Source organism: Antedon mediterranea, chromosome 7 (assembly GCF_964355755.1).
Source record: "Antedon mediterranea chromosome 7, ecAntMedi1.1, whole genome shotgun sequence".
NCBI lineage: Eukaryota > Metazoa > Echinodermata > Crinoidea > Comatulida > Antedonidae > Antedon > Antedon mediterranea.
Window position 1 is genome coordinate 27768912 of NC_092676.1, and position 18875 is coordinate 27787786.

General features: G+C 35.3%; 2 protein-coding genes across 4 annotated transcripts; both read right to left on the minus strand.

Moving 5' to 3' along the window:
- LOC140053931 (N-acetylated-alpha-linked acidic dipeptidase 2-like) lies at positions 1 to 18503 on the minus strand. Its single transcript, XM_072098682.1, has 19 exons — positions 18340 to 18503; positions 16913 to 17172; positions 15766 to 15931; positions 12572 to 12715; positions 11865 to 11990; positions 11123 to 11297; positions 10646 to 10736; positions 10129 to 10218; positions 9780 to 9865; positions 8950 to 9069; positions 8663 to 8745; positions 8337 to 8400; positions 7981 to 8048; positions 3778 to 3884; positions 2523 to 2613; positions 1370 to 1628; positions 1107 to 1188; positions 768 to 872; positions 1 to 304 (listed from the first exon to the last, which is right to left on the minus strand). Exons 2-19 carry the CDS (start codon positions 17098 to 17100, stop codon positions 136 to 138), a joined length of 2214 nt encoding a protein of 737 aa, XP_071954783.1. The 5' UTR covers positions 17101 to 17172; positions 18340 to 18503; the 3' UTR covers positions 1 to 135.
- Positions 4776 to 7810, minus strand: LOC140053934 (uncharacterized). Of its 3 annotated transcripts, XM_072098684.1 has the most exons (5): positions 7562 to 7810; positions 6112 to 6276; positions 5807 to 5886; positions 5501 to 5634; positions 4776 to 5190 (listed from the first exon to the last, which is right to left on the minus strand). In XM_072098684.1, exons 3-5 carry the CDS (start codon positions 5859 to 5861, stop codon positions 4933 to 4935), a joined length of 447 nt encoding a protein of 148 aa, XP_071954785.1. In that variant the 5' UTR covers positions 5862 to 5886; positions 6112 to 6276; positions 7562 to 7810; the 3' UTR covers positions 4776 to 4932. The 3 variants fall into 3 exon arrangements, 2 of the variants coding, with proteins under 2 accessions (XP_071954785.1, XP_071954786.1); XM_072098685.1 differs by lacking the exons at positions 6112 to 6276; positions 7562 to 7810 and having other exon boundaries at positions 5807 to 5961; XR_011846469.1 differs by lacking the exons at positions 4776 to 5190; positions 5807 to 5886 and having other exon boundaries at positions 5512 to 5634.
- Positions 18504 to 18875: the final 372 nt, after the last annotated feature.

An 18875-nucleotide genomic window follows, 5' to 3' on the forward strand; every position in this document is an offset into this window, starting at 1 on the left:
AACTTCTAACTCTTCCTTTGAATCACAACATTTATTTCGTAATCAAATTAAAACAAAACATCCTAAACTATAAAAACCGTCACAACTCAAAGTGGTTAATTTGAATCATTCTTAATACATTTCCTATTTTTCTTTCTACCACGAAACAACATCTAACAATGTTGAAGCAGCTGACTCAATAGTAAATGTTAGTACAGATAGTTGCTTATCGACAGACTGCCATCGTAATTCTTCGTCTTCTATTTTCATAGCGGTGTATAGTCCCGGGAATGGATGTTCGTTAGTTGGAGCGAATAATACATGTCTAGAATTGGAATAATAATAAAAAGCACTAAATCGACTGCAGTCTGGGTTCAAGTCGGAGTTTTTTCTTAATATTAGTACAGTAAAAAGATAAATATTTTTGCACATATGGCGTTTGATACGTATAACGTACTATTTGAGCTTGGGTTTTCAGACAAAATCAAAGTAAAAAGAAGACAATGAATACAGACTTGGTGCAAGTTTAAATCGACTGGTGTAAAGGAGAAAGGGAAAGGGGGAGGGGGGGGGGGTTCGTTCAATAATTGGTTACTTTGTGCATAGTATGTATCCATGCTTTGTGTGTGTGGTGGGTGTGTGCGTGGGTGGGTGTGTGCGTGGGTGTGTGCGTGGGTGTGTGCGTGGGTGTGTGTGGTGGGTGTGTGTGTGCGTGGGTGTGTGGATGTGTGTATGTGTGTTGGGGGAGAGGGTGTGATTTGTAAACATTTAACACTAAATAAACCTACCTCTGTATTCGTTGTTGTAGGTTTAGCCTCGGGAGCCCTTCTCGATCCAAAAACGCTCTGTCAAGCAACGCCATTTGGTCGTTAACTTTACGTACATCTAGTACTCTAAAATGAGTAGGAATAATAATATGGTTTTTGGGCATTGACTAATGAATGACGTGTCAATTTTAAAATTGAGGAGTAAAGTTATGGGTCTGTGACAATCAAGCCATTACTATTTTCCAGATTACCGAAAAACTCCCGAATGAGCACTTGTCAATTTTTGGCCAGAAAGAAAGGGGACCACTAACAATCTCTAGTTACGTGGGTAAATGTCTCAAAGAAAACTGAAAATCTTACCTTTCTTTATCAATATGTTTTAGACGGTCGTTAAAATTTGATGCAGCAATAGAAAAGTTGGTTATAGCACCTTCAAGATAGTCTATATAAAGTAAATACAGTAATATATAGTTATTATATTGTAGTGTGACTTTCTTAAAAAAGTGCATACTAATATAACTTCTTTCAGTACAACGCCCTCTATACTATTCCATTAAGAATACTACTGTAGGACAAATCTATATAATCGATTAATGTGATCAGGCAATTAAAACCATTATTACCAAAAGAGAAGCCATGGTTAGTGATCTCTTTACTAATATTCAGCGATTTAAAGTCGTCAAACTGACGTTGTATGTAGTCCGCGTATGCTACAACGTCGATTGGTAGGATGTACTCGTCGCCAAGACGACGCAACATTTCACCAAAAATTTGCGCAACGGCTTGATGAGTTTTAAATCCGGGATCTATCAATTCATCCATTAATCGGAATGTTTCGTATGATGTGTGGTATAAAGGATAAAATGAACGCCAATGGTCATACTGTGGTGGAAGAAACAAAAAATGGTCAATGCAGGAATTGAAGAAGGTGCATCAGTTGGTTCACACTTAGACGCAACTCAAGCGAATTGACCAATCACAAGCGACAGTTCGAATAATCCATCGCTTGTGATTGGTAAAATTCCTTATGTTACATTACGTCGTTGTGTTGCGTTGGGAAGCAAGCTTTAGTTGATTCACATTTGGACGCAACGCAACGTTAGGCACTAAAGTGATTTTAAAGCTCGAATGATCCATCGCGTCGTGATTAGTCAAATTTCATGCGGCGTGCTTACGTCATTGCGTCAACGTGGAACCAAGCCTTAAAGCGTGGTTCCCACTAGCGACGCAACGCAAGGACGTAACGCAATTGACCAATCAAAAGCGATGGCTTATTTGCTTGTGATTGCTAACTGTCTATATCTTCGCTTGTCATTGATCAACACGCTTACGTTGCGTTTACGTGCTTGCGTTATGTTCTAGTGGGAACCAAGCTTAAGCGTGGTTCGCATGAAAACGACGCAACGTAAGAAAATGCCCTTCCAATAATTGTGTTTGCCTCCGCCGCCTGCGTGAAATCAAACCTGTGATGTTTGCAGCACTGTTGCGTCGTCGGTTCCCACTCGTGATTACGCAATACAGCACTTTGCGTCAATACGTCGTTGCGTTGCGTCCTAGTGTGAACCACGCTTTAGAGTTAGGAAAGTATACGGTAGTAAATGGTAAATACGAGAGGAAAACTGAGAATGGTATTTAGGCCTATTCACGTCAGATGTATTTTTAATAAATAAACCGAGAGAAAAGAAAAAAACTCATGCAATATTTTAAATTTATTTTCCGGACAGGGGGATCGCACTCTGCTCTCAGAAAAAGTTAGAAAACACAACATAAGCTTACAAAATTGTATGAATAGAAGGCACTAATGGTGGGGACACCCACTCCAAACACGAATCCGTAATAATCGCTACCACCTAAAACCATAGGGATTCTGAAAAAGAAATACGCACAGAGATTAGTATCAATAAATTGAACAACAATTGAAATAATTCAGGTAGGCAAGTTGGACAGTTCGAATAATCCATCGCTCAAGTGATTTGTCAACTTAACTCCCATACATTACAGTAGGACCTAACATTCATAGCATTTGTTAGACCCCTCCCCCCCCCCCACCAAGTCTGTAGTTATCGTCCTTTTCTATGTTATTGTTAGTTAGATTTTTGTCTGAAGAAAAACTACCATGAGCTCAAGCATTATACGTATGAAACGCCATATGTGCCAAAATATCTTTTTAGTAATTTCGGTCTATATACTAAGCATTTCGTATACACAGCGCGCCTTGTATGCAACGATAAAGCCATACTTGAACTGATCATTAGGTGAAATTCGGAAAAAGTATGTTAATTTGTCACTAGTGAAACGAACTGTATACAGTGCATGATAATAAAGTTATAAAATTGGGATGAACGAAAAATAATAATATAAAGCTCTATCTACAATATCAAACTTGATGTGACAAAAAAATGTGATGTGCCCATATATAGACATGATGATGTCATATCACACTTTTTTTGTCAAACTAGTGTGATAGTGTGGACAGAGCTTTATATTATTATTTTTCTTATTGCTCTTGTATGCCCGTAAATGGTTGCAAGAAACAACGCCATTAAACTTGACCTAAAATTGACATTATATATACTATTATAAATATATATTATTGTCAAAACTGCCTTAATATAAATTTATTATTGACAATATGTATATAATATATATTTATATATCAATTTGATCTCTGGTGTGTGAGCTTACAAAAGGGGATAGAGGGCTGTTCCGCCGTACCACTCCGAGAGTGTTAAAGAGTTGCTATCCAATCGAGTTTGAACAATACCATGAAAGCCTCAGGGGTCTAATAATTAGGACATTTACATATCAAGCAGAAGGTTCTGGGTTCGAATCTCGATTGAGGCTTTCCTCATCTTTATCGTTTGAAATTAATTAATTAAAATTCAGTATATATTACTGGGCGGTTTAGAACCCATGTTCTGTGTCTGATGTGTATATATTATACACCCACAGCATTGTCATTTTTTGAGTAATTAGCCTTTGATTTATATATTCATTAAATATATATTATAGACATTAATGATATACATACTCTCGAAAACTATTCTTATTTGAATTATTTCCTGGAGAGGTTAATCTCACACTCATGGTGTTATACAACGTTGTCTTGTCGTCGAAAGCTGCACTAGGGTCACGAACCTGAAAACATTTAAATGCGAATCTACAATTTGAGAATTAAAACACTAAAAACATAATAAAGTCACAATAACACAAATTGCAATTCTACTTAATAAGATTTTATAATCTTAGAGCTCTGGCTACACTATCAAACTTTATGCGACAAAAAATGTGATGTGCCCATATATGGACATGATGACGTCATATCACTACCATATTTGGGTATATCACTACCATTTTTTGCGCATCAGAGTTTTTTTTGTCAGACTAGTTTGATAATGTATACAGAACTTACTCTCTTAATGTAAAAGAGTGAAAATCCACTCTTTTCGAGTGAATTTTCACTCTTTTGAGGAGTGGTATTAAGGACCACTCTTCAAAGAGTGAAAACCACTCTTTGAAAAGAGTGGAACTATTCACTCTTTGAAAGAGTGGGAAAAGAGTGGAAAAAGAGTGAAATAATATTGTCACTCTTTTGATAAAGAGTGATAGTCACTCTTTAAAAGGAGTGGGAGCTCACTCTTTTATAGTATTTTCACTTCTTTGAAATGCAGTACTGTAGTGAAATCTTAAAAAGTACTTTAAATCTGCTGGTTCAATGTATAAAATATCTCTAACAATAACACGACCAAAGATGGATAATAAAATCAAATATTAATTTGTTATCATAGTGCAAAATTGTTACTACTACTGCTGTAGATGACAGATTACGCACACAGGATAAATGAAATAGAAAAAACTTTAATTTCACTAAAATAGTAGCATTTATTAATTAATAATAAAGTTCAATGTAATATATCACAATATGTTGGGCAACTAAGTGCTTAAAAATTAACCAAAATCAAGAGAAAAGTATATTAAGACAATTTTTTAATTAAAGCATACAAAGATTAATACAAATTTGGAATGAATGTAAGGCAATCTTTGACTTTATACACAACACCAAACAAGCAATAGTAAAACAAAAGTTAAAAAATGTATTACGTACGTATTTTACCTTTGCGTTAAATGGCTGTAATATTTAAAGTTGCATTCTCTACGTTTTTTCGACCTAATTTAAGGTCACAGACTACATTTTATGTAAAAATAAATAATATATGATCCTATAAAAAGAGTAAAGGCAGCCAGGAAAAAAAACATTAAAAGTATAAAATGACTTAAAAACTAAATCAAAAGCTAACACTACTGCCGAACCAGCTTCGGTAGCACAATGGTCACAGACAAGAAAATATTGTTCCGGATTTGTGGAAGGACCAAGGGCTAACAAAAATGGTTGAGTGAACTTGTCACTCTTGTTTTTGGAAAACGTGTCTACACTGGTGCCAATCTGTAAAAATAAGAAGAAATATCGTTGTTCTTATTTGTTTAATCAAAATAAGAGAATAAAAAGTACATTTATTTTTGTGTACTTTATGTCAATAATTGATAAACCAGGTACATAAAATAAAAATGAAACTACGCAATTGATGAAACATAATAGGGCATTAATAATAGGACATTTGACAAACGTACTGTATGTGTGAATGAAACAAAACTTGTTAACAGCAAATTTATTTAGGCACAAAAGATGACTCAATTATTGTTACTGCTTGTGAATCAAGAATTATTTAAACAAGACCTTCTATTTTGTTACTTACTGGTTGATGTTGGATAAGGTAGTCAAGTGACTCTTCCCTACTGGCTCCTTTTGATTTTCCTTTGCCTTTCTTTGTACAATGTGCATTTGAAGATGGCAGCATCAGGGCTAAAACCTTTATGGCACATATGTCACCTGTAAATAAACATACAAGATATCAGTACTATGTTTTTAGTTTATATACCTAACTTTTCAATTTAAGCCATTTGACTTGTGAATAGGTATTGTAAATATTTAGATAAAGAATCGTCTTTTTAAAATGTAATACTGTGTACTACGCCTAGGCTGTGCACGCCAGCATACTTACAGTAAAAGAAAAACGTTCCATCTAGATAAAAATCCATCTGAAATGTCATCTCCATATGTGATCTTAAAATCAAGATTTATCTGTGGAAATATGTGAATAATTTCATTGTGCTAAGTTACATATCAAATATCGAGCGGTGTATAGGGGCCAAGCAGTAAGGCAGGGGCGCCACAAACCACAGCCATAACATTGGCAAGGCTCAGTCACTTCTTCATTGTTCTGGTGGAAGAACAAGTCTTCTCGGATAAGGACTAAATCATAGGTCCAGTATACATACACTTAAATTGTCATTGTAAATATCTTACCAATCATGGCATGTCCTTTATTCGTGGAAACATTTCAAGCACTTTTGTTATTGTTGGATTTTTTGTTTTAATGATCGTTGACCTCATGGTGGCTGTCTCCTTAAAATATGTCCTTATCTGCGCAGTATTTTCACGGTTAGCTGGGTGATACTTCATCCATTCAATCTTAAATAAAAAATATTTATATTTAAGAAAACAAAATTAAAACAATTTAATACGGTATTTGACAAAAAGGAAATAAGAACTGCTTTCAAGGTATTTATACCAAGTTGATCTTTTCTTTATACTAGAGTATAATCATTTTTATCAGTTTAGACCACTACCAAATATGGTACACACTTAGCTAAGGGATCACCTTAAAGAGGTGCAGAGAGAAAGACTAGTAGTAATATCAACAGTGTGGTAAATTAAGATGATCCCTAAATTCTTTAGTCTTTACAAAGTGAGTTATAAATAACCCAACCTGTCATTCTTAAAGATCAAAGGTGTTATACTGTACTATAGTACTAATATAGACCTAAAATAGTTTGTAAGCATTTTTCTTCTGCCACACACTCATTTGTGTAGTCTAACTTAACTAGGCCTAGTATAGTTGTTTAAAACTTTATTTCATTCTCAGTGAAACAATGAATACTGTATTTAAAAGTTCCAACTACAGTACAGTTGGTTTCTATATTATCATTACAGCCAATGGCAACAGAGCAGCATCATTGGCAATCATGCATGAACATTTGTGTGAAAACACTAATTATAATTATAAAATTTGTTAAATGAAGTACAAATATATACTTATACTACTCTATCTAGCCTAGAGCCTAGCCTATCTATAAGGCTAGGCTTTGTTATCATATCACTTTTGGCCTAGGTCTAGACCTACTTACTTAAAATAGTACTAATTTAAAGGTCTAATATGATCGTGCATATAATAATTAAAATCGCTAGCTAGGCCTTCCTTCCTATGCTAGGTTTAGCCAGGCTAGTAGTACAGGCTAGTAGTAGGCCAATAAAAAAATGTGGCCAATTAATTTATTTAGGCCCTAAAACAAATAATATTAATTATTAATTAATATTAAATAAATATTATTAAATAATTAATATCATCATAACATAAGGAGAATAGACAAGCCTATGCTAGGCCTATGCCTATTATAAGTAGTAGGCATTTTGACAATTTCTAACTAGGCCTAGGCCTAGCTCTAGTGCGGCCTTAAGTTGTCATGCTATTTGCGTTTATTCCTCCTCCTGCAGCCGGACCGGTCTCCGTACGAGTACGTGCGAGTAAAGGGTAACAGGATGCGACCGGTCGACCGCGCCCTGCCTTCAGGCTAGAAGGATTATTATTTCAAAGTGTACAGTAAATTTGTTACTGATGTTTCTTCCTCGCCTCTCAAATATAATATGTCTCTATATTATCAGTATTGTAAATAATCATCTTATTCAATATTCTTACCTTCAATCAGTTTAATTGTCTCATTTTAATGCTAAATTTCTGAAGAAACTCCTCCATGATGACGATGTCACGCGATGGTGGTGAAAACAAAATGTCTCCCCATCAAGCACAAAAATTGCGCCAAAATTGCATACGCGTCTCTGATTGGTTCACGCGGTCACTCTTTTTTCACTCTCGAGGAGCGAACTGCTTTCAGCTATTCGTATTATTTTAGACGATTTTAACCACTCTCGGGGAGTGAAAAATCGCTCTTTTAGAGTGAAAACAGTTTCACTCCCCACAACGAGTGACGTTTTCACTCGTTTACAATAAGAGAGTAAGATAATATAATATCAAGATAAAGATTTATTATTTAAAATTTATTTTAGTGAATGTCACTAGACTTTTTGGATGTTTGGGCGTGGCAAACATTTACGTACCGTTTTCGCCGAATCTAAAGCAACGTTTGCTAGATGAGGTGAACCGCTAACACGTAAAACGTAACTGCCTGTAAAAACAAATCTGCATCTTATTGTTATTCTGTAAAAGTGGTTATTATTACGAATTGTGACCAGAGGCTTTGTGTCAACTGTGTAGGTCTATAACAATAGACAAAAGACACAGTCAACTCTACTCCACATTAGTTAAATACAGTCAACTTTCCCATACAGAGGAGTCTCAGAAACAGTAAAAATGGATGTTTAACATTATAAACAAATCCGAATACCAGACTTTCCAGACATAAACAGGCCAACTCAAATGTGTCTAGTATTGGAAGAGTTGGTATAACGTTTACCTGCTACGGCTATATCAATGTTGAGATACGCAACTGCACGTTCGACTAGATTCATGTAAAACTCCTGTAAACCAAACATATACGTATATGACTATGACTGAGTGCACTAAAATCACGATAGATCAGAGAGTTATTATAAGCTGAATATCTTTGCGATAGATACAGTGTTTAAGCAACGCACAAAAAGTTATAGTCTGTGCGCTGGCATGTACTAAACCAGAACCATTCGGAATTGGTGGAAATATAATATTAGCTTAACTTTCCATTTGCACTTCACACAACAAAGGTTGTATCGCTACTCGTGCGCGCTACGCAGTATTATTTACCTCCGTGTATTCGACAGATCCAATTAGACCGAATTCTTCAGCTCCCCAGCTGCCAAAAATGATGGTGCGACGAGGGCGCCAACCTGTGCTTATAATAGAAGAAGACACCATCATAATAACAGTGTATGGTAGTTGGTGAATAAACTAGTTACACGGCAGCCGTGAAATACATTGTGATGCCGTGTAGGCAAACTGTCTATATTTAAATCTGGGGAGTATGAAAGCGATTGAACAGGTAGGTTTCAAACCCTATTATGCAATATTCATTTAAGTATAAATAGGCCTACCTTCTTGTTTCAACTTTCCAAATACTCGTGATAATTCCAGGAGGCAAGCCGTTCCACTAGTGGGGTCCACTGAACCTAGCCCCCAAGCATCCCGGTGATTTCCGATTAATATATATCGATCTATAAAAAATATCTTTTTTTTTTTTATTTTACTTTAAATTTTAATTTTTAATTTTACCCCGTTTAAATAAGTTAGTGATTGATTCCTAAAAAACTATTATAACTATTTATATATTTATTTTAATATATCGAATTCTGAAATTGACTGCCAGGTAACATTTGTGTATATTAATTACGATACGATATCCTATCACTCTTCAAATTCATATTTGTAATATTAATAAAAGTTAATAACCTGTCTACAGTAATCACAAAATTATTAATGAAAGAGTATTTGTTGCCTTAATACATTTCCACGTTATGAATTAATTCGAAAACTCTGTATCATCAAAGCCGAAAATAATGAAAGTAAAATGATATCTAATCAATATATTATTCATAACTCCAAAGGGGCCATTAGGAACATAAACAAACTGCTAGTCCCATGGGCATAACTCTTTGACTTTGTTATTTGGAATAATTACAAAATTTGGCACTTCTAATATATTGAATATAATTTATAATAAAAAATATGAACAAAAATGATACAGGATGACTTCAATACAGAAATAAACTACACTGGCTTATTTAGACACAATCTGCCCACGACAGAAATAAAGGGCACGAAATAATAGAACGCGATAGTGTAGAGAGCTTACCGATGATGAAGTTTATTGACAATGATAAGATAATTTGCATCTTTTAAATCAATTTGCTTCATAGGAACGTACCTGGTTCAAACTCGCCCTTCAGATAACCCATGACGTTGTAGGTCCAATGCTGACTTGTATTCGAGTTGATAACTATCCGTACTCGACTTAAAATAGAAAACAAATACAATACTGTGTTTATGTAGTATATAAAAAAAAGTTACCTATAATTGTAAATAATTCACAATTTAAATTGTCGACAAGTTTGGTGCAACGTTTTATCACATTGTGAATTAAAAACCAAAACAAGTGTGATCGGCCCAAATATGGTAGTGATATGACGTCGTCGTGTTCATATATGGGCACATCACATTTTGTTGTCATATAAAGTTTGATATTGTAGATAGAGCTTAAAAATGCATATACTCACTAGTCCTTGTATGGCGCCTTGAAACCTGGGCCTGTTCTGTATTCGATGTCTAAAGTACCCGTACGTGGAGCTTGTTCCCCTTCCATTTTGCTGTAAAGAAAATAGAAGAAAAACACACCTATATACATTATACTGTTATGCAGGTGAGAGATAGACTCAAATAAAAGCCACTTCTAAACTGACCCTTACTTAAGTAACTGTCTTAGAGATCGAAACTGTGATTCTTTAAGTTTTGTCTACACTACATATAATAATAGTATAGTGATATGACATCATCATGTCCATTATGGGCACATCACATTTCTTTGTCACATAAAGTTTGATAGTGTAGACAGAGCTTAAGTGGTCTTTTTGAGAGTGCCCTGCAGTTCTGCATCACTATGCAAATGCTTTCTTTTCAAAGAAAATAAAAAATAAGCTTAGGCCTCACGATAACCAAGGTTTTTTATTAACCACTTCAAGTATCCTAGGCTCACTTCTAACCACAACAAGTATCATAGACTCATTTCTAACCTACCTTAACAACTCCTTAGCGTCTGCGTAGCCGATAGGGTGCACGATAATTTTAGGTAGTCCTGCATCACTGACATTCAAACGATAAGCATAATCTAAAGAAAAGTTATATTTTTTATTAATTTAAGCGATCAAGTGCTCGCTTCTCTTTTGAAAACCATATCCTGATTGGTTACTTATAACAGATAATTTGAATACGGTATGTTACGAACAAGACGAATATCCTTGTTGGGGTTTGTCTTATTCACCCGGATAAGTTTGTCCATGAAGCTAATTTGGCAGGTAAATAACTAAGTCTGAACGCGTTGGAAGTATCAAGCTATGTCTACACTGACAAACAAGTATAATGTGCCCAAATATGGTAGTAATATGCTAAACAATATTAGTGATATGACATCATCGTGTCCAGGGGCACATCTCATTTTTTTGTCACATAAAGTTTGATAACGTAGACTGAGCTTCATGACCATCATTGCTGTACCTTTTGACGGATATCCCGGTGTTAACGGATCTCCAAGTTCAGATAGGATCGATCCTCGCGGAGCAGCGGTACTTGGTAAACCCGTTCCATTAGGATAAGATTCCCATGAAGAATAATCTTCTGGATCGGGGTACAGGATCAAACCCGCAGCTCCATACTCTTCCGCGTTTTTCACCTTAGAAAAATATGTAAATGTAATTTAAAAGCAGCTGTATCCGATCCCCAGTGCATGGAGTTATATCCATTTTTATACCTCCATGCTCGGTATATGTCGATATTCATTTATTTTTTGCGCATAATAATCATCTTAAAGTTATAAAATATATGTAATGGAGTAGATGGTTTTAAAGTGATAAAGGAACTTCGCTTACAATGGCTATTTGTTTATCTTTTTTATATCATCATGGCGGAAGATTCCTCCATATTTGGATGCACGCACAATGATCCGTCGGTTGTGATTGGTTTGATGCGCGTAAAGCTTGCTTCCCACTAGGAGGCAACGCAAGGGCGTAACGCAACGCAAGGTGATTTGCCCAATCACAAGCGATGGATTATTCGAACAGTCGCGTGTGATTGGTCAACTCGTTTGCGTTGCGTCTACGTCCTTGCGTTACTTCACTAGTGGGAACCACGGTTAAGTTTAATGTACTGCGAACCAGTGGCGAATCAAGCTTTACTACACTATGCAAATGATGCGATTTTGGTGACGAAATTGATGCTAACAGACTTATCGCGAACTCACCTTATTAAAACGCGGTATGCCACTCATTCTTGCAATTAAAATCTTATCCTTCAAATTAATACCAACTGTATTGGTTAGATAGTTAAGATCTTTTACTCTGCAGTAATGAACGAAGACCAAGTCACCCTGTAATGATAAACATAATCGTAAGTTGATAAATACATATTCTTTCTTATCCCATGACATGCATAATGTATTTAAGGTGTTACATAGCGGTAGACGTTTACCAGTCCATCATCTCTCTCGTACAAATAGGTTTCGTAACAGCTTTTATCCAGCTGCCATTCAGGCACTGAATGCTTGTCAGTATACCGCACGAGAGTGATGTGACACTTTGTAATTGTTTTTTTCATTTATCTGTTTTTGTATATCTCATAGCAAGCATAATTTATATGTATAAATGACAATCAATGGAATTCATTTTCCACTGATTCACGATTATTGCAGACACATCCTAATTATTTTCATCATCATTTCACAATTCTTTTACTTGGCAAGGTGCCCAATGTTAAGTTCAATCTGAGACGAACAAGTTAGGGCGCGCGAGGAAGTACACATGCGCAAAATTAATACAAATTACGTAGCTGGGTCGACGCAAACCGGTTCCCACTTGTGATTACGAAATACAGCACTTTGCGTCAATACGTCGTAGCGTTGCGTTACGTTGCGTCGCTAGTGGTAACCACGCTTTATTAAGCTATACGTACCTGAACTTCACCTGTAGCAGAGTATGCCAAGTACGGCGGTGGAATACCGTCCTGGAGTAGCTCCTCCTCATTAAATGGATCCTCACGTGAGGCAGACTCAAATAAGGGCTTAGACGACGGATCACCCGGATTGAATATCTCCACCTATAATAACAGATAAACAAACTTGGATTGAAACAGTGTATATAATAAAACATTTTACAGTATAAGATGACAAGCTAAAATTATGATGATAATGATGATACAGGCAATTAACATTACGATTCTATAAGAATTAAGCCTTTAGGTCAATGTTTTATCATTTAAAATCTCAACTGTATTCACTATAATATCTTTGAGAAGTTAAGACTACTTTAGATTATGCAAGTCATTCGTATCAAGTCAACATCTCAGTAACTTGACTTGTCCAAGAACATTATTTCATTTTGAAAAAAAAAACACCAATTGTTATTATAATCAACATTATTCCTTCTCATCTTTCATTATAATGACAGATAGGCCTACATTTAAGATGCATCGTCACACCTTATCTGTCAAATTGTCATTATACAGATGTTATTAACTTACGAAATTAATCGGGTTTTTTTGCAAATTTGAAAATGAACAAATTCAAAGAAACTAGAAATACGATTATAATACATAGAGTTTAATCAAAGCTGTTTGATTACCTTGCTTTAATTATTGGTTGCCTTCGAATTTGTGAATAATATGGATATTAAAACGTTCATAAATCACTCCTGTAATATTTGCTTTTCGATTTAGTTTTGTTGACAATTGATGTCAGAAAAATATTGCTCTTTACACTTTTAAATTAAAGAAAATTGTATGTCTCATGTGCAATTCAGTTTTTGTTTAAATGTACAGTATTTGGCGAGATAATCCTAGAATCTTTTAACATAAACAATATACATTAAAATTAATTCCCTTATGAAAAGGACGGAGGTAATAAAAACTGAAACTGGATATCGTATAGTAGACATCAATTTCTTTTCAGTTTTGTATAAATCGTGCTTACAGTGAGGATGGCAGATCATTACATTTATTTATTGTAATTTTTGCTCATCCGCCATAAAAAATAGCATTATTCTATTTTTTTTTTCGCGTACCGTTAACACAGTATGCAACCGGGAGTAAATTGGCCTTTAGAAAGAAATAGAAAAAGGGGTTAGGTTCGAGAACAACGACGTCTTTAGCTCGGTCTACACTATCAAACTTTATGTGACAAAAAATGTGATGTGCCCATATAATGGAGATTATGATGTCATATCACTACCATAATTAGGAATATCACTACCACATTTATGCAAAAATCACAAAATAGTTTGATAGTGTAGACAGAGCTTAAATCTTAGGAAAAGAATTAATCTTTTATAGGAAGAAATTTGCTTTGATTTGGTCAATAAGAGTAAACATACCACCATGACAATTGTAACGTGATGATGGTCACATGATGATGGTCACGTGATAATGGTCATGTTTCTGATGTTGAAATCTCTCCCCATGATGGACCTAATTATGAAGAATATTCCATTCCTCATCGGGTCTGTGTTTGATGTTACTGATATCCATAAAATAAACATGATATTTGTAACAGAACTTTAAAAGTGCATTAAATAAATTGGATCATTACGCAAATGTATTATGTGTTTAATGATAATCGTATACTTTAGTATCAACATGTGTTTGCGGTATTTCAAAATTGTGTAATATTCTGTTTTATTATACTAATGAGATGGTTATACTCTGTAAAAGCATGAACTAACGTACATAACAATAAAAAACACAGACTCGACACACCGTGGCCGGGCGCGATATTTCCTTTCGTACATAAGTTGGGGTCCATCATGAAACGTCACAAAATAAACATGAATATTCATATGTGTGACGTAAGAATTGAGCTAACAATTCGCTAATGCAAACGCTCTCCATCAAGCCGTCTGTCCATGGAGGTATAATACCTCCATGGACAGACGGTCTGTCTAGAATCGAGTGGAGTAAATTAAATGGACTTTACATGTCGATGTATGGGGTTTGAATCTCATGAGAAATTTCTTTTACTTTATAGAAAGAGATTATTTAGAGGTTGGGTTTAGTTATGTTTAGGAAGTATAATTCGGCTATCTTTCACATGGGGTCCACAACTTATGTACGAACAAAATCGCGGCCGGTCAAGTATTGCGCCACAACACATGAACGTCCGCGTCATGTCACACACGAGGGAACGCCACAAAATGTCATGTCATAATACACTGATATTGCGCCAAACACTAATTTCACATTGCACACGTGATACTATCAACCTGAACAGTTCATCATTCGACGTGTCATTTGCAGTATATCACGTATTTTCTCGAGTTGTTTATGCATTCAATTGTCAGAATATATAAATATATTTATGTCCAGTACGACATTTTGAATGATACCATGCATTTCAAACAAATTTTTTGTAAATTTAAAAATGATTGAAAGTAAGACTTACTTAATAACTATTTGTAATGCGTTTTTAGGCGGCTGAAGTATATTATGTCACATTAACCACCGAAATAAGTATCGATAATAAAACATGACACCGGTATCATTGATTGAAACGTATTTTACGCCATATTCTTAATTCAATTCAATTCAATTTTGTTTTTATAAGATACCGTACTTCTTTGTGTAATGACATGAGAGTTTTTTTAGAGTAGAATGCACATATAGGCCTACTGGGAGAAACTTAAATAAGTCCAGTGGGCTTTAAGGCTAGTTCCACCAGAAAAAAATAATTCAAAAAGTATATAATTATTATAAATGTTTCATAAACGAGCTTTATTCGTGGATTTAAGTATAACTTAAAATAATCGAAAAAGAATGATACGTTTATATAACTCATTTAGAGAATTTTTATTATGCATTAGTATCTGAAATAATGAATAAATGAATAGCCCAACTGTAGTTCGTTTTCAGAATAGGACCATGAGCTTAAATTCCAATTTACACAGACGAGCGGTAACAGTAAGCGGAAAACCGCGTAGCGTGTCCGTCTTAATCTGTATAGCTATCCTGATATTTAGTGTAAACCGCCCGTCCGCTCCGCGTTGTGTAAATTATCATAAGAAATAAGATAAATTCGATATTTATTACCGTTATCGATCGTCTGTGTAAATTGGCCTTTATAGGCATATAAATATTGAATGAACCTATTGCATAATTACCTTGTTTCTGTCTGGTGACGTGGGATGTGGTGGGTGTTGAAGCAACACCTTATAAGGTAGAAGCTTGACAGTGTCTAGGCCCTGATCTAACCACGTTTTCTGAATAAACTGAGCCCCAGACAAATCGTTCTCCGTACCAGCAACGTGCGGCTTAGTCGTGAGAATTCTAGGAAATTAAACAAGAATCTATGAAGAGAATGTTTAGTTATTTGATAACTATGCAGAGCAAGTATTTGTCTTTATGTCGTCGTGCGCGCGCGCGTCGTCAGCACATTTTTTTTCGAAATATCATCTTGCAATCTTTTGGGGTTAAAAATTATAGATACCTGGATTTTAACCAAAAAGTATTGTGGGCGTTGGAAATGTGATAGTGTGAAAAGGTCTCTATATCTCATTAGTTCTGCATGAGTGTATATGTGTAGGCCTATCGGTTTTGGATATGGTTTTGCCATAAAGTAGTTAGATAATTAGTGGATATTATTACGCAATAATAATGTTGCTTAATGACGTTTAAATATATTGTTAGTTGTTATTACTTTTTTTTACATTATTATACATAATATACAGAATCGTTTAATCCGACGAATTTCAAACGAACATATGTTTTAAATCGTATTTAGGGCCACATGTAGAGAAGAGTTCAAACGTCATCAAATATATAAATTGTATTTTATGTTGTGTAATGTTTCTTCTTTCTCCTCTGGAACAAAATGATTTCTGGACATTTCGACTCGTTTAATCGACGATTCCATTCATTTTCCTCAGCCCCTCCTGTTTCGATTCATGGTTGAAGCTCGAAATGCAGTCTTATTTATTTCATTCCCATACAAATCTTTTTTGGCTGTTGCGGGTGCAAAATTCACCGGAAAGAATATCTTTACTTTCCTGACACATACTGTAAAGCTCTGTCTACACTATCACACTTTATGTGACAAAAACAAAATGTGTCACACCACTATCATATTTGGGCATCACTACCATTTTGAGCACATCACACTTTTTGTGTCAAACTATTTTGATAGTGTAGACAACAGCGTGTATTCTATAGCCTGCAAATGTTTAAGTTTGAGGATTCTTTCCATTTTATAGTATTTTACTCGACTGACACATTTAAGAATTTTGACCTAGACTGATAAAATTCACTTACTTTAGGTTATTCCGAATGTTATTTGAGTTGATCTCATTCATTATCCGATCCCTTATACCTTCATCGGCTTCCCGAGACTCCGGATTCTCCGCCTTCATCCGTCCAACAACAAATCCGATACCGATACCAATACCGATACCAACTACCAGCATCACAACAACCGCGCACACAACATGTCGTCGGTCCATTTTCAAACAAGAAACTGGAGGTACGGAAGGCGTGGGGTTTACGGTGCAAGGGTGACCTGGAGGAGGTTGGTTCTAGAAATAATACAACAAAATATTTCAGATGAATATTTTCAATGAATGCGAGTAGGCTACATGCCCACGACAATCGAACCAAAAGTTTTGTTTAGGGAGATGGGATGTAAATTTCCGCTAGTAGGTATTGTCATTATGAACTCTAAATCTCTGTCTACACTATCACACTTTATGTGACAAAATAATGTGATGTCTCCATATATGGACATGATGATGTCATCACTACCATATTTAAGCATATCACTACCATATTTGGGTACATCACAATACCGTTTGATAGTGTAGACAGAAATTTAATTAATATACATTTATACAGTACGTTTATTGTTAACACACGATATTAATAATGAACACCGTTCCCATGAGAATAGTTAAAACCGTGAAGAGGTCGTAAAATATGTAAGTGTTCTATTTTTCATAATCTTCCATCGTTATGCTTAGCAGTGTTTTGCTATTTTAACATTTTTTATTTCATTTTTTTGCTAAGCAACATAACGTGACGAAAATTCGCGCTTTCTTTACCATGTGATATGTACAAATAAGGTAGTGTGACATCATCATGTCCATATATGGGCACATCTCATTTTTTTGTCACATAAGTTTGATAGTGTAGACAAGGCTTAATACATTGCTGAGGGAGTCACATTGTTGGTTTAAGGTCACTCCATACTCAATTCGGCCCAGTGGGTTCCATGTATCGTGCTGAGAGTACAGTATATTCAAATGTATGCAATATTTTGTGAATTGGTGGAACTTTCCAGACCGGTGTTATTAAATCACAACACAATAAATAACATTTGTCATTATATTGAATTCTATATAGCACGTAGGAGGAGACGCACAACATATAATTATGAGTAGTACAATAGTACAGAAAACTATATTAGGGGGTCCGGGACACCGTCGAGACTCAACAGAAAACTGTCCCTAAAGCTCTGTCTACACAATCAAACTTTATGTGAAAATGCCATGTGCCCAAATATGGCAGTGATATGCACAATGACACCATCAAGTCCATATATGGGCACATCACATCTGTTGTCACATAAAGTTTGATAGTGTAGGGGTAGGCCGATTTCCCCTCATTCATTTTACGGGAAAGTGTTCTATAGTTGATAGGTGTGTGGTCCCCTGGGTATCCTTAAAGGTTCTATACTATATACTTACGATTTGAAGAAAGTAGCCACAGGCCTACCCACACGGGAGGAGACGCTTATCTTCTATGACTAAACATCGGAGAAGAAAATAACTAAATAGCTCAGAAAGAAAAATTATCATCCAAGTTCAAGATGCATATCGAACTCTGTCTGTATCTTGTCAGTGCAGTATTAAAAAGCTTCAGAGACATGAATAAACATATCGAATATCTACACTGTGACGTCATGTGAAACAGATGAAGCGTTACATTATTATTAAAGGCTAGCTCCGGGGCCGGCACTGATAATAACTCCACTTATTTTTCTTCAGCAGTAAAGAAACAAGTGTCGTGTAATTTTTAAAAAGTGATGCAGGCCACGACGTTTTAATGTTAAGATAGATAACAATGATTGTCATTTATGTAAATTTAATGGAATTTTCTTAGTAAAATAAAGTAAATCAAACCAGGGAGTTGTTACAACTCCCTGATCAAACAATAATCACTTACAAACTAGGACAATCCTTTAAAAAGCCGGAGCTACCCTTTAAGTTGGATGGTCACATGG

Bases quoted from the DNA above. Each gene is read 5' to 3' on its own strand.
- LOC140053934 (XM_072098684.1), bottom strand. From the start codon at position 5,861: ATGGAGATGACATTTCAGATGGATTTTTATCTAGATGGAACGTTTTTC. The intron at 5,635-5,806 runs GTAAGTATGCTG...GTTTATTTACAG, and splicing joins TGGAACGTTTTTCTTTTACT to GTGACATATGTGCCATAAAG. The intron at 5,191-5,500 runs GTAAGTAACAAA...TTATTTTTACAG, and splicing joins ACCTTATCCAACATCAACCA to ATTGGCACCAGTGTAGACAC.
- LOC140053931 (XM_072098682.1), bottom strand. From the start codon at position 17,100: ATGGACCGACGACATGTTGTGTGCGCGGTTGTTGTGATGCTGGTAGTT. The intron at 8,049-8,336 runs GTAAACGTTATA...TTGTTTTTACAG, and splicing joins CATTGATATAGCCGTAGCAG to GCAGTTACGTTTTACGTGTT. The intron at 305-767 runs GTAGGTTTATTT...TTCCAATTCTAG, and splicing joins CTACAACAACGAATACAGAG to ACATGTATTATTCGCTCCAA.